The sequence below is a fragment of the Grammomys surdaster genome, unplaced genomic scaffold (assembly GCF_004785775.1).
Source record: "Grammomys surdaster isolate TR1022 unplaced genomic scaffold, NIH_TR_1.0 126219, whole genome shotgun sequence".
In the NCBI taxonomy this organism is placed as follows: Eukaryota; Metazoa; Chordata; class Mammalia; order Rodentia; family Muridae; genus Grammomys; species Grammomys surdaster.
In genome coordinates this window covers 8809402-8824166 of record NW_021621022.1, presented here as the reverse complement: position 1 = coordinate 8824166, position 14765 = coordinate 8809402, and the positions used below count along the sequence as shown (strand labels likewise).

The window sequence follows — 14765 nt, the reverse complement described above, 5'->3', positions numbered from 1 at the left end:
CTTTGGACCAGAGCTGTAGGGTAGCCTTGCTCAGGAAGGGCTGGTCTACAGATCGAGTTCCAGGACAGCCAGGATTACACAGAGAAACCTTGTCTGAAAAACAAACAAACAAACAAACAAACCATCTTTGGGGAGTTGGTTTTCTCCTTCTACCATGGGTTCTGAGGATGGTACTCAGGTTGCTGGGCTTGTGTGGCAAAGTATTTTCAGCCAATGAAACGGTCAGACTGGACCATTAGAGGTCCTAGTCAGGTATTTGTGCATGTGTATGTTGGACTGAGACAGTCCAACAGTGTACTCACTCCAAGGTACCATCCGCCACCCACCAAGAGCTAGGTTTCAGTCCAGGCTGGTCTGCTCAGCTTACACCCTTTGATCTGCTGATTTCATTGATTTGAGGGAAGTACAACAGGTGTGTGGTGTTCAACATCCTGCCCTGTGTGAGGTGCATTTGAACAGAGAGGAGGTAGGGAACAGTGGTCCTCTGCAAACCCTTACATTTTGGTCTGATTTATCAGCCACCCTTAGATTCACTCTCAGAAGATATTTCAGAACATCTTCAGGTGATGGTGTGTGTCGCAGGGGAGGGGATGCATGTGAACCTCTTTTTCACCCGGGATCAAAGCTGGCTTTGGAGTGTGGGATCTTGATGGCAGTCTTTGCTAACTGGCTTTGGGAAAGTAATCTTGGCAGAGACTGCGTTGCCTTCTTAGACACCTGTGAATATAATTTATACCTTGATGTAATCATCTCCCCTTTTGCCTGGATGCCTGCCTGAAGATGTGTTTGTATTTTTATAGAAAAGATCAAGGCTGGCTGGTTAGTGGCTGGCTGGGAAGCCTGGCTGGCTGGGAAGCCGGCTGGCTGAGCTCCTGGTTAGAAAACAGGTAGCCTCTTTAGTGTCATCTAGTGTTCAGTGATCCCACTGCAGGGAAACTGGTCACAGAAAGAATTCACTGGAATTTGGGCTTCTGCACAGTGGGCAGGCAGAAGGATTAAACACCCCCTTCACCCCCCACACGCTTTCCTGTAGACAATGTGAAAGTGGCATCATGAAACATCATGAAACACAGTAGCTGTTAAGGTTGTCTTGGAACACACAAGTGGCTGCTCTATGTATTCAAAGCTGTGGCCATCTGAACTAGGACCAATGCTCTGCTAAGAGCTGGGTGATGGCCAAAGACAATGCTCAGCTTAGAGCAGTGGCTGCTGGGAAACTTGCACTGAGGTCAAGAGAATCCGAATGCCAAATGTGATAGGAACTTCGGAGTCTTTGGGGATGCTTAGGAAATCACAACCTGAAGCAGGGACAGGTTGGAAAGGGTGAGTTGGATTATTGATATGGTCATATCCCCACCTTCGACAAACCCATATGGACCAAAATGTGCCACAAGGAGTGAAGGGGGACTGGGCAGGCTCTGGTTCCCTCCTCCCACATATCCCTTTGGCACTACTGCGTTCTATTTCTTCCTGCTTGTTAGTAAGTTCAAAAATGACAGGTTTGTTAAATGACCCAAGCATCTAATGAACCTTCCTTCCTTCAGCTGGGAGAGTGCTGCTCAAAGTTACACGGTTGGATGGATGATGGTGGCTGAGGCTCTAGGGCAGTGGTTCTCAGCCTTCCTAATGCAGCAATCCTTTAATACAGTCCCTCATGTTGTGGTGACCCCCAACCATAAACTTATGCTCATTGCTACTTCATAACTGAAATTTTGCTACTGTTAAGAATCATAACATAAATATCTGCAGGATATCTGCTATGCAACCCCAAAGTGGGCTGTCGAGACCCACAGGTTGAGACCCACTGCTCTAGAATAGCATTCTGCATGTACTGGGGATGTTTGAAGCATTCGTCTGCATCCTCACAGCTCACAGGCAAGTCTTGCTGGCACCCTCATTCTACAAATGAAGGACAGTGGACAGGGAAGACTTCTAGTTAGTAAAGGGAGGGAGTCAGGAAAGGAACCAAACCAGAGCCTGTTGTTTTGGGGTGCTTGATCTCACTTCATTTGTCCCCATAGTCAAGCTTGGTGCTTCCAGGAGGCCAGCTTCCTGAATTTAGGGCTTCCCCACTGGAGGCAGGACCATGTCCATTGATAGACTGCCTGGAGCAGCCACAAACAGTACAGCTGTGATGTTTCTTACAATTCACTTCAAGGGGACATGATTATCCAGGTGGAGGTGACTAAGAAAAGATACCTAGGCGATGGCAGGTACAGCAGGGACATAAAGCCTTTGGGTAATGAAGGACTGGCTGGGTTCTGAGTTAGCTTCAGTCGGGACATTAGATGCAGAAGGAAGTCTAGCCCACCACATCAGGTCCAGTTCCCATGAAGGCTGTGACAGATCAGACCTGGCCTAGCCTTGCACAAAGGGGCGGGGCCCTATCTGGGAGGGAGTATGTGTCGGGGAGTGTACTTAGTGGGGTGTGTGTGGGTTCTTTGTGCTGAGACACTGCATTCCTGCTGGCCTGGCTTCCTGTTTCTAGATGCATTCCTGCCCCAGTCACCACGGATACTGCTGCTTGGAATCTGGGCCCCAGATTTTTCAAATTCAGGGTGAAATCAGGCAAAGAATCCCCCTGTTTTACTTCCCTACAGTTTCACCTTGGGGGCAGGAGCTGCCTGGCTTGCCTAGAAGCTTGCTTCTCTGGATCTTCGTGAACTTGGAGAAGGCAGTACTGCCAGGCCCAGCATCCTGTTTCCCTCATTATATTTGAAGGACAGGCATGGGGGTGGGGTGGGGCAGCTAGCAACCCTGGGAATTCATGCTGCAGGAAAAGGGCTTGACCTAAACATCAAGGTTCTGAAGATGACAGAAGACTGCAACTCAGCTCTCATCTTGCATCTGAGCTGGGGGAGGGGCGGGGGCTCAGTTTCCCAACTTTATAGTACTGAAATTTGGTTGTTGGTGGCTCTCTGACAAAGAAACCAGTGGAGATCTTTTGAGGATAGGATCTAGGAGGAAGCAAGGAGAGGGGCCGAAGACTTCCAGTGAGTTCCAGTCTCTCCTCCAGGTCACCCTTATCTGCCTCTAGGGCGCTTGAGGCCAGCTGAGATTTTCCAGCCCTTACTGGCTTCTGAGAAAAGGGATGTTTTCCTAGCAGCCCCAGTACCATCTGGTCACCTGGTAGTTGGCCATCAGCTGCTGCCTGGGCTCCCTTTTAGAATGGGGTTGGGGTGGAATGGAACCGGGCCAAGGATGGTGGCTGCTAGGGTCAGGGAAACATTTAAACTCTGTTCAGCCTCCAGGCTGTGGTTAATCTCTTGCCCCAACCCTGCAGACCACACGCCTACAGCAGCTCCCAGATAAGACAGAGGCTTGGGCTGGGTAAGGGGTTCTTAAGTAGCTCTGGACACAGAGCGCCTTGCAGTGAGTGCCCTGTAGGTTTTCCCAGGACGCAGAACCCTTTCCCCTTTCTGCCGGGCTGAGGGGGTCTGCCCTTAAGTCATACAGCTGTGAGGCCGGATGCAGTCCTAGTCTGCCTTCTTCCCTCCGCCGGCCCTGTGGGGTTCCATTTCCTTCCGGGCTGTTGTGCAGTGCAGCTCCGCACTAGTAAGGGTCCAAGCTGCAGCAGCAGGAACACAGGCAACTCGAGCAGTGTGTGTGTGTCGGGGAGCGATGACCCCGCGCGGCTACAGTCTTCGAGTGGGTACACTCTCCTCCAAGAGCACTTAATTGGGGCACGTCTGCTGGCAGGGCTACAGATACGATGCCTAGGGAAGGTAGTCCCCAGACTGACGATGCCTGGGTCAGCGCCCTCCACCTGCGTGCCGCGTCCCGCCCCGCCCCGGCCCGCCTCCTGAGGGGAGTGTCTCGGAACCACGCCCAACTGGGCAGGGACCCGCGGGCTGAGCTGCTCCAGCGCAACTAGGGACTGGGGGACACCCGGGATCACTCCGGTGCTGCTGCAGCGGTTTCCACGTCTGGAACACGTCATGCTGAGCCGGCGCCGCGTCTTTGCGGTGGAGCGACTTGGCGGCCGGGGTGAGTCGCGTTGCCTCCCACCCTGGGGTCGTCTCCTATTCTCCAGCCCCGCTCGAGCGGCGTCCACTGGCCGCACCCCCTCGCTTCCTTGCTTTGAAGGAGTCGAGTGAATAGGTTTGGGACGCCATACACAGTGCAGATCCTCCGGTATTTGCTGGTCAATCACCTACCACCCACATCCTACTTGTCGGGGCCTCCTTTCCCCCTGATTCCCGTCGTGGAAGCTTCTTCTATTCGAGGTTGGGTGACTCCGATATTCTTGCCCCAGCCAGCAGCCCTGCAAGCCCCTTGGTGGCCACAAACCCATTTCTCGGGCCAGATTGCCGGGCATAGGCTTCCTGGAACACTTCCTGATCCAGAGGGGACGGGCTGGCATCCTCTTCCCGCCAAAGCAGCCCAAGCTTCTGCCCGATTCCAGTAGACCACCCAGACCATAATAACCCCTAGCACAAAGGTGATAATAAATGGATGCTAGCCAAAGGGGCGAGGAGATTCTTGCCTATAATCTCAGCACTTGGGAGGCTGAGGCAGGAGGAATATTGGGAGTTCTAGAGCAGTTTAGGATACAGAGTAAAACACTGTTTCAAAAGCAAAACAAAATAAAAGGCAGGTTCCTTGTTTCACTTAATTTATATTGAAAAGTTTTTTGTTGTTTAAAATTTGGACTTTTGTCTGTTTTACCTGTGTGAACTGGCCAGGGAAGTCAAAAGAGGGGCTCAGATCCCTTAGAACTGGAGTTATGAACATCCATGTAGGTGCTGGGAACGCAATGCCCACCCAATGCCCGTCTTCTGGAAAAGTAGTCAGTATTTTAAAATACTGAACCATCGATCCAACTCCAAAAACGTCCCCCATTTGTCACATGATCATCCTTTCTTGCTTAAAAAGACAAACTTCTCCTAAGTAATTATAATTGCTATTGTTTTTGTTGCTGCTGCTGCTATTTCTGTTTTGTAGTGTGAGGATGGGACCCAGTGCCTTGCGCATGCTCTGGAAGCTCTCACAGTATCACATCCCAGTCCCAGCTGCTGTCATTTTTACCAGTGTCCTCATAAACTCCAGGAGATACCTCTTCCTGCTTCCTGGTGTGTCAGGGACTCCAGAAAGCACTGTGTAGGCCCGGCCTTCACCTTGCTCTTTCTCCCTCCCATATCCAAGAAGTCCGAGGCACTTAGACTTGTTTCAGGTGAACCTTAGTTAAGGGTCTGTTAAGCTATCTGCACTGCTAATTGTCATGACTTGCAAGGACTTTGCCTAGCACATGTTCAAAATGTAGGTTTCTGTCGGCTGTCAACAATTGTTATAAGAACCCTAGCTAGACATCTTCCAAGCAAGGGTGGAACTTTATCCCAGTGGGGATGTGGATGTCCTGTGTCCTTGTTCACCACTGGTACAGGACATACCTCCTCAAGGGAACGCTGCCAGTTGCTAGGAATGCTGGAGGCGTTGAGGGCATCCTGCCCAGCTTGATACAGATTCTCCTCACAGATGGGGCCTTTGAGGACCTGGGACAAGGGTGTGTGGTGCCAGGAGTCACTTGCACCTACAGACGGATACCAGACAAAACTCATGGGTGTTCACTGGACTTCAGGGAGGAACAGAATGAACTGAGGGGTCTGGAGAGACAGATGCCACTTCTGAAATTGGCTTCCCAGGACTCAGGCATGGAGATGGTGGTTGGAGACAGCTCCCTGGCTACCTTATCAGGACTTTCTCAAGATTCTCTGAACCTGGAGCCCATGGGGAGCCCTGAGCTGCCTCCTGCCCAGCTAGACCGGCTGCTGGCCAGACGGAAGCTGGAACAGGTGCTGGAGAGGTCTCGAGAGTTTCCCAGCTTGTCTGGGCGGCGCGGCTCCCTGCACTTGCTGAACAAACCTGTAGGTGGAGTGCCCATCTTTGTAGGAGAACAGGAGTCCACGGAGGCAGACATTGAGCTAGAGGCTGATCTGGAAGAAGCAAAGGAGGCGAGTATTCATCTTGGCTAAAGTGAAGTGGAGTGGGGTGGAGAAATCCCTGAGGTGTGGCTCATGGGGACCCTTTCTCCCATTTTCCCTGGAGCTCTCTCGGGGTGGGGTGTTCCTTGCCCCTAATTGATGGTTGTGTCATTACTTTTTGCCTCACTTCGCACCCAGCAGTATGTAGCCACCCCCACAGAGGAGGCAGACAGGTATGGGTGCCATGCTCAGCTGGTAGCCACTGGGGAAGCCAGCCAAGTGTGTCTTTCTTGGCTTGTCTGCTGTGTCCCATTTTGTTGGCTCAGCACAGCCTGACTACCCAGAATGGGGAGTTTTGGTTGACTCTGAAGGTCTTCCTACCTTAATGTGTCCCGCAGGTTGGTAATATGGATTCTGGAGCCTGTACCTGCCTTCCGGGACAGGGCTTGCGTTACCTGGAACACCTGTGCCTTGTGCTGGAGCAGATGGCCAGGCTCCAGCAGCTGTACCTGCAGCTGCAGACCCAGAGACCCTCTAGGGTGAGTGGTGGACAGGTACAGGTGGCCAGGCCAGTTAGGGAGGGAAAGAGGGGAAGGGTGGAACCCCTGGAGCATGAATGCCTTCTAAACAGCCTCAGCTTTCGAGTGAATCTCTGCGTGTTCCATCTCACCTGTCTCAGGAGCCTGAGGAGGAAGTATTGGCTCCAGTTCTTTCATCATCGCATATCCCAGACAATAGGGTCCAGGGGCACAGAGAGGAGTTGAGCCAGACAAAGGACCCAGGTAAGGAGCAACTGTGTCTTCCTCTGTATTCTGCTGCCTGTGTGCCTGCCCAGGGTCCCATCAGCATCCCCCCTGAAATGTAGCTTAGTGGGGTTGCATCCGGCTTGTTTCTGGCCCCAGATGATGTAGTTCTCTTTCAGAAGGTGCAGAGGCAGCTTCACTCCCAGAGGTGGGGTTGCTTGTCGCCAGCCCCTCCAGGCTGCCAGAGGCCTTGCTGGAACCAACCCCCATCCTTCCGCCCTCCCAGGGACACAAGGTAGTGATGGCTGTATGTGGAGCAGTTGGTAGGATGATGCAGGGTGGGGGAACATGGGAATGTGTAAGTGCCCCCCAAATCAGAGCTTTAGGGAAATGACAGGATTCCTGTTTGGAGCAGGTGATTTGCTCTGGCAGTGAAGTTCCTGGTAGCTTCATTAGGGATGTACAGTATACAGATGTTTTGTATGCTGAGCCCTTAGTCTCTGTTCGGCAGGATCTTTCCCACTGGGATAAGGTCAAAGTTCTGCTCAATCGGATACGTTGGAGGAGCCCTCGGCTTCCAGAGCCTCCTGTTCCTCCTGATAGTTCTGGACCCAGGTGAGTCTTGTGCCTGATTCAGGTTAAGTCAGTGGGGGAGACTGATGGGGCAGGATGTTGCTATTGTCCTGTCTTGATAGTTGTCATCTTAGTCCCTATGGAATTGGTGAGACAAAGTATAGAAGATGCTTCAAGTAACAAGAGTAGTTAAGATGCCCCATTTGTTGGTGAAGAGAGGGAAGGTGGCATGGGATTGGGGACAGTGGCTTTCCCGAAGTCACAACCAGATTTTGGGCAGTATATTCATCCTCTCCTGTCAAGCCCTCACTCACTCCTTAACACTGAAATTTAGGGGCTGGTGAGGTAAATTATTTTACTGTAGATGAAGTCTGTCATGGTTGACAACTTCTCTTCAGAAGGTAAGCAATGCTTCAGATGCCTTTTCCTCCCCACCCCCCCTTGAGTCTAATTTTTCTTTGCTTTTCTATAGGATGGAGTTCAGGAACCTCTCTGAAAGGACTTCGTGCCATTCCCAACGGAAGACCTTTATTCCAACATTGGTGGTTAAGAAGCCACGAGCAAAAAATCTTTCTGTATGACCTTTCGGTGTACCTGGTGACCTTGGGTAGAGTCGGATTTCCCAGGAAGTCCCTTACATTTTGGCTTACTGCTGTTTCTCTGCACTGCCAGGAAAAGCTATTGGTGCTTGCTCCTCTTCAAGGTGAAGGCCAAGTCCTTCTCTAAGCATCGAGGCAAGGAGCCCTGATTCCCCAAGAAGCCCTCGAGTACAGTTCCAACACTCGTCTGGGGTTCTTCCTCCTCGTCAGAAATCTCTGGGCTTAGGCAATGTGAACTGACTTATTTATCAGGTGCTCACAGAGCATGTTGAGTATGGGAATGTGTCAGCATGTTGCAGATGTATGTTTCTGCAGTCTTTGTTGGACTTTCTACTGCCCAGATTCAGTCATCTGATGGAATCATTCATACAGAGGGTTGGTGCTGTGGGTGTCACTGGAGGATGGCACTGATCTTCATTTCACAATGAACAATTACTGACGTGGATTTCTAATTTCCTCCTCATACCTGAGACAGCAGCCCTGGGACCAAGAGCGACACTGCCTTGAGTACCTTTGTAGTGAGTCACAGCTCTGGAGCACAGCCCTGGAAGACTAAATGAGGGATGGGGGAAGATCAATAACATTGTGAAGAACAGCAAATAACTTGCAAGGTCAATTCTAAGATGCTGTGTTCTATCCTGGAGTTTTAGACCATAGCAAAGTCTAATTTCTGAGCCACAGCATCCTACTTGGGATGATGCCCGCCTTACCTACCTCATAAGCTTGTTAGGAGGATAAAGTGACATTATACGTTCTCAGTGTGTGCTGTGACTGTTAAGTGAGCAGGAAAGGTGTGCTGCTGGAGGCAAACAGGAGTGGAGAGAGATGGGAGGCCAGAGGTTAAGGGGGGTGGGGTGGCCACTGTTAATAGCTGTGAAAATAGCCACATTTCTGGCAAGATTTTGAATAATCCATTTATTGAGATCTTGTACATTTCATATTTGAGAGTTTGGGCACCGAGTTCTCATTTGCTTACCCCTTGCTGGCAGTGCAGTCAATAAAAGGGCAGGAATAGGGATGGGGGGTGGGGTGGTCTTTGGCTTTAGTCAGAAGAATATCCCCTGGCAATGGCCCCTGAGTAGGCATGCTCCTCGAGCCAGTGGAGGCGCTGCTTCTTTTGCTGCTGTAGTCTTGGTGGTCAGTAGAGGACAGCAGGGTGTGTAAGTGGTAGTCCCTTCCTTGTGTTTGGGGGGGGGGGGGGGGTCCAGTTCCAGTCATTTTGAGACCAGGAACCAATGGTTCGAGCCTACTTTTCTGATGGGACACTTGAGAGAGGACACCACCGAGCTCAGCTTCCGAAGGCATTATTGGATCTGGGAAGGCACACTTCCGTTCCACAGTTGGAGCGGGATGGCAGGCTGGTGTGGGGGAAGGGAGAGGTCGATGTAGAAGAGGGAGGTACCATATCCGGGAGAGTGGCAGCTTCCGACCAGTGGTCGCTCTTCCGGAGAGGCGTTTCCGGTGGTGGTGGCAGCAGCAGCTGCGGTGGTTCCGGGTGTCTTTGTCCCCCTGGTGTCGTGGCCCTGGCCCGCAGGTGGGTTGGGGGCCTCCCGCTGCGCCTCCGCCTCTCAGTCTCTCTCGGGTGGCGAGGCCGCGGGGTCCGAACAGCGAAGATGCGCCCGTCGCGGAAAGAGCCGAGCCCCCTCTGGACTGCAAGCTCTGTCTCCCTGGCAACGGCCTCGGCCCTGGGGGCGGGCGGGAGGAGGAGAAACCTCGCGCCGTGGTCCTCCCACGGTGGCCTCTCGGTGGCCGGGCCCGGAAGGCTCTGCGCAGGCGGCTGCGGAGGCCGGAGCCTAGGGTCGGGCCCTAGGAGGAGGGAGCGGCGTGCAGGCCGCTTGGCGAGGGCCGGCTGGACAGCTCCCTTCCCACCAGCCGGTCCGAAAGGACGCCTGGCGGGCTTCCGGGAAGAGGGCCCGCATCACCTCCCCGCTACTCGCGCCTCCATTTTTTGCCCCGGCCCTGCGTGGAGTGTTTTGGCGGTGAATGAATGTCACCGGAGCTCTTCCAGCCCCTGACTCCGCCAGCCTCTTAAGGGTGCCAGTGGCATAGTGAAAGGAGTGCTAAGTTGTTGGGAGATCTGGGTGTGAGTCCTGCTGTCACTACCTGGTTTTGCGGCCTTGGACAAGTCTCTTGATCTCAAAGTTCCAGTTTCCTTGTCTGTAAACCAGCATGTCACTAGCACCCACCACTAGGTTATTGTGAGAACAAACTGGAGTAACATAGTTACCTATTGCATTTCCACCTCTCCATCCCTCCATTTTAGGACTCACCTCTTCACCGTAAAAGCTTTACTTCATTAAGATTTTCCACTCCTCACCCCCATAATAGATGGAAGTTTTCCATTTGAGCTGTTAACTTCTTTCTCTTTTAATTGAAGGTTTCCCCCCAAGACCTTGAAAGGACAGCATTCCAAATGTCCCAGTTTAAGCGCCAGAGGATCAACCCACTTCCAGGGGGACGGAACTTCTCAGGTGCTTACCTCTTTACTGGTTACACTCAGAATATGCTCTAGAGTCAGTTTCCTAAAATATAGCTCCTGGGTATTTCCCTGAATGTGTGAGTAGCTGGTCGGGACCACCTAGACCTCTGGATTTACAAGATCCTCTGACTATCTTCTAGTGCTTAGGGTAGTAGGTGCGGTTCTGGAGATTGCTTCTCTGTCCCCGTAGGCGCGGCTTCAACATCTCTTTTGGGCCCTCCTCCTGGTCTACTTACTCCTCCTGTGGCCACAGACCTGTCCCAAAATGCCAGGCACCTTCAGGTATGTTGGGTGCCCTTTCTAGTGAGTTTCCCTTTGGGGCAACCTTAGTATGTTGGGATGTCTGGTGTGTGGTGTTTCTTGTGTTAGTTACAATGTCAACATCCCTGGTTTTTTGTTTGTTTGGTTTTGTTTTGTCCTGGTAGTAGGCCAATGTTGGGGAATTCAGAGACTCCTAATGTTGGGGAATCTTAGATCTTTTGGGGCCTTTTTGGATGAAAGTCAAGAATTAGCTTCTCTCATAGGCTGTGCCCACCATGTTTCTTTCCGTGTGAATTTTCCTGTAATACCACGAGTCAGGTCTCTGTGGCTAGAGATGAGGCCCTAGTGGCATAGCATGATTTTGTTCAGATCTCTTCCTGTTGCTTTTGACCTATCCTTCTCTTGCAGAGTGGGGAGAAGCAGCGGGTCTTCACTGGCATTGTTACCAGCTTGCATGACTACTTTGGGGTGGTCGATGAAGAAGTCTTTTTTCAGCTAAGGTAGGCATGAGGCTAGTCTCTTCTGGGCATGGTTGTAGGATTCAGTTCTGTCTCCGTGCTGTTGGGCCCCCTCTTTAAAGCTATTGCTTTGCTATTTTACTGCAAGGTATGAAAAATCTTGATGGAGAAGGTCTTCCTGGGGGCAGTCAGGATAACTTGTCCAGGGTGCCTCCTGATGGGGCCTCCTGGTTTGTGTGCTGGCAGTGTGGTGAAGGGCCGACTACCCCAGCTGGGTGAGAAGGTGCTGGTGAAGGCTGCATATAACCCAGGCCAGGCAGTGCCCTGGAATGCTGTCAAGGTGCAGACGCTCTCCAACCAGGTATTTTTCTCTCCTTTGCATGTCCACTGCAATGGGATGGAGAGGAGGAAGTCATGTGGCCTGATTTTTGGTCACAATGCTTCCTTTTGTTGAGGGGGTGGGATAGATGTCTCTTCATGGTATCAACCTGGGGATCCCCTGAACTTGCTGGCTATTTTCCTTTAGCCCTTACTGAAGTCTCCAGCACCTCCCCTTCTGCATGTGGCAGCTCTGGGCCAGAAGCAAGGGATCCTGGGAGCTCAGCCCCAGTTGATCTTTCAGCCTCACCGAATTCCCCCACTTTTCCCTCAGAAGCGTGAGTACTGGTGGCATGCAAATTGGGGTGTGGCTTTGTGTTGTAGTCTGGAGGAAAGGACTTGTTCCTTTCATATAGATGCTCTCAGAACAGAAGGGGGTACTTCTCTACACAGGAAGAGGAGGAGGAAGCTGGACGGGGTTTTAGGGCTTTTGAGTCACCGGCCATTTCCTTTCTTCAGCTCTGAGTCTCTTCCAGACATCCCACACACTTCACCTGAGCCACCTGAACAGATTTCCTGCTCGGGGTCCTCATGGAAGGCTGGACCAGGGCCGGAGGTAAGATGAACAGGCATTACATTTTCCTCTAGGGACCATGTCACACCTTTGACGCCGGTTAACACTAACATGTCTTTCTGTGGATAGAGTCTAGACCCTTTTCTCTGAAAGGCAGACACATTGAATCATACTTGACAAATACAGTAACTTTATACACTACCTCTGCAAAGCTGAGATTTAATACAGTTTATATTTCAAAATGCCACATTGACAGTTTTTGTTGTTTTGCTCTTTTGAGACAAGGTCTCACTGTGTAGCATAGCCTGACCTGATGGAGAGCCCCCTTCCTGACTAGTGCTGGGGTTATAGGTGTGTTCACCCACAGATCAAGTCTTTTTTTTTTTTTCTTTTTCGAGACAGGGTTTCTCTGTGTAGCCTTGGCTGCCCTGGAACTCACTCTGTAGACCAGGCTGTCCTCGAACTCAGAAATCTGCCTGCCTCTCCCTCCCAAGTGCTGGGATTAAAGGCATGCACCACCACCACCCGGCTAGATCAAGTCTTCTGTAGCTTAGGCTGGTCTTGAACTCAGAATGTAGCTAAGGATGACCTTGAACACCTGATTCTCATTCCTCTACCTCCTATGTGCTGGGCTTACAGATGTGTGGCATCATACCTAGCTTGCTTATGCATTCATTTTTTTTTAAGCTTTCTGGTTTTGAGATACTTTGTGTATGCATGTGTATGTGTATGCTTTATGAATTTGTATCGAGATATATGCAGAGCCAGGAGGTTGATGCTAAGTGTTGTCTGTTGTACTCTGCTGGGTTTTGTTTGCTTTTGTCAGAGATCGGGTCTCACTAGAGCTTGCCATTCTGGCTATGTCGACTGGTCAGCAAGGTCTCGAGAGCCTCCTGTCTGCCCCAGGGCTCGGATCACAGACTTGTGTCAACTTTGACATGGGTTCTGGGATCCTTATGAGTAGCAATCAACTTTACCCACTGAGTCAGCTCCTCAGCCCCAGAGAGTTAAAAAGTATACCATTTCCCCTTTGTTTCTAGTATTTAACACAGAGATACCAAGAATTGTTACAAGAAAATAGTAACATCAAAGAAGGGATTGTTGCAAAATGTTTTATTTCCTAATTTAAAATGGCATCTTGTGTACACTTTGTGTAACAGTGTTACAACACAGAGGCTACAATATATTCAGAAGTTCAGGATTTGTTCTGTGCCAACACTTTTCTTGGCCTTAATGTGGAACTAGCATGGTCTAGTCAGGCACTTGAGACATCCTGTGGTCCTTTATCATCTGCAAATTTGGGGAATTTCCAGGAGCATGCTCATTGTGTCTCAAGTTCACATCTCCCTTGTGCTTCCCTCTCCTTGAGAGTTTTTGTTTGGCTTCTTATAATAGAAAATTCAATATATGGAAAGGAAGTGGAAAAATAAAACAAATCTTCAAGCCATTACCTGATTTACACAAGCAGTATCACCTGCCTTCTGTTTTATTTCTATTCTACCTTTATCTACGTGTTGCCTTGAATGTGTTTTGTTTTTTGATAGAAATCTTGAGGTGAAACCTGAGTTATACTGAAATGTCAGAATCTTGACTATACATTTTTGATGTGCTGTGATTTCTTTGAAATAACTGCAAAAAGGGAACCACCCTGTTGCCCACATGCTGATAAGAGCTGAGAAGGAGTTCAGTGGGAAACACTTGGTGTAAGCATGGCATAACCTGAGGAGAGTTGAGGGGAGGTGACATAGCCAGTCCCTGTGCAGAAGCTAGTGTTCGTTCTCTGAGAAAGGCTGCTGTGATTCCGTGCAGATCAGCCTGGCATTGTTCTCTACATCGCCTCCACTTTGAAATCCTTTGTTCCCTTCTCCATTCCTACACTCAGACATGGCTTGCACCTATAATGCTTGTCTAGTGTATCTTCCTGGGCTTCTCCGTTCTGTGAGCTTATGAAAGCCTCCAGTACAGAACCATAGCAAGTACCTTGAGGGTTTATGTTACCTGGTTGGCAACCATTGACTGTGGGCCTGCTGCTTTCAGTTGAAATTCCAGCTGTGGCTGCCAGCTGCATTTGATTGCCAGCCTCCGTGCACCACCTGCAGTGTGTTTGGCCAAAGTGCTTCAGGGTTACAGCTTTTAGAGAACATATCGAGTAGGAAGAGGGGCATCAGGAATCAGTCACTCTGAGATAAATTTGCCAATTTATAAAGGATTTGACCACATGGGTGGTTTGCCCATTAGCCCAGCTTTATGTTAAACTCCCAGCTCTGGGATGCAAAATACAACGTTGCTACTGGACTGCTCTCATGAGCAGCTGAGGTCTTTAGACAGGCCAGGTTTCTGCTGCTCCTACCACTAATGTGTTTCCTGCTGGCTCTGTGGGTGATTAGGAATAGAAGGCTAGCCCAAGCTATCTCAAAACAAAAGATGAACAGAATAGCAACATTGAAAGGTAAAGTTCTACCCTTTTTTGATGTCATACTGTTGACAGCAAGGTAAGAGTTTGGGAAGTGATTTTTGCACAGGAAAACAGTTCCTGTTGTACCTTCCTGGGACCTTGCTAGTTTCTAGCTAGTACATGGTCTGTGATATTCAAGGTATTTGTTTCTGTTTAGACATTTCTCCAGACTGTAGCATGATCTCATGTAAAGGTTAATTCTCTCACACCTGTCACGTATCTAAGTACACTTCAATTACACCCCCTTTCCCCCTTTTGGCCTCCTGTCCTCCTGCTCTGAACGCTCTTCCCTTTACCTTTCTTTTAAAAAAGAATATTCCACATCTCCCCTGACAGTCTCATGATGCATACATGTATCTCAATCACACTACTCCACTCATGATG

At 50.2% G+C, this 14765-nt stretch overlaps 2 protein-coding genes across 6 annotated transcripts in view; both read left to right on the top strand.

Annotated features, from left to right (window-relative positions):
- The first annotated feature begins 3885 nt into the window (after positions 1-3885).
- On the top strand, positions 3886-8591 carry CUNH8orf58 (chromosome unknown C8orf58 homolog). Of its 4 annotated transcripts, none has more exons than XM_028758798.1 (8): positions 3886-3987; positions 5476-5951; positions 6320-6460; positions 6601-6703; positions 6844-6959; positions 7176-7279; positions 7710-7812; positions 7910-8591. In XM_028758798.1, the coding sequence occupies exons 1-8, from the start codon at positions 3939-3941 to the stop codon at positions 7961-7963; spliced, it is 1146 nt and encodes a 381-aa protein (XP_028614631.1). In that variant the 5' UTR covers positions 3886-3938; the 3' UTR covers positions 7964-8591. The 4 variants fall into 4 exon arrangements, with proteins under 4 accessions (XP_028614631.1, XP_028614629.1, XP_028614628.1 ...); XM_028758796.1 differs by having other exon boundaries at positions 6553-6703; XM_028758795.1 differs by having other exon boundaries at positions 3895-5951.
- A 619-nt stretch (positions 8592-9210) lies between these two features.
- The window catches only part of Ccar2 (cell cycle and apoptosis regulator 2), a 15761-nt gene continuing 10206 nt past the window's right edge, over positions 9211-14765 (top strand). Inside the window, exons 1-7 of one of the 2 annotated variants that reach the window (XM_028758891.1) lie at positions 9211-9370; positions 10214-10307; positions 10506-10597; positions 10985-11076; positions 11281-11395; positions 11561-11690; positions 11872-11968. In XM_028758891.1, the coding sequence (XP_028614724.1) occupies positions 10250-10307; positions 10506-10597; positions 10985-11076; positions 11281-11395; positions 11561-11690; positions 11872-11968 (584 nt within the window). In that variant the 5' untranslated portion in view covers positions 9211-9370; positions 10214-10249. Of the gene's footprint in view, positions 9371-9860; positions 10308-10505; positions 10598-10984; positions 11077-11280; positions 11396-11560; positions 11691-11871; positions 11969-14765 lie in introns of those variants that run through there. The other variant, XM_028758892.1, reaches the window with a different exon arrangement.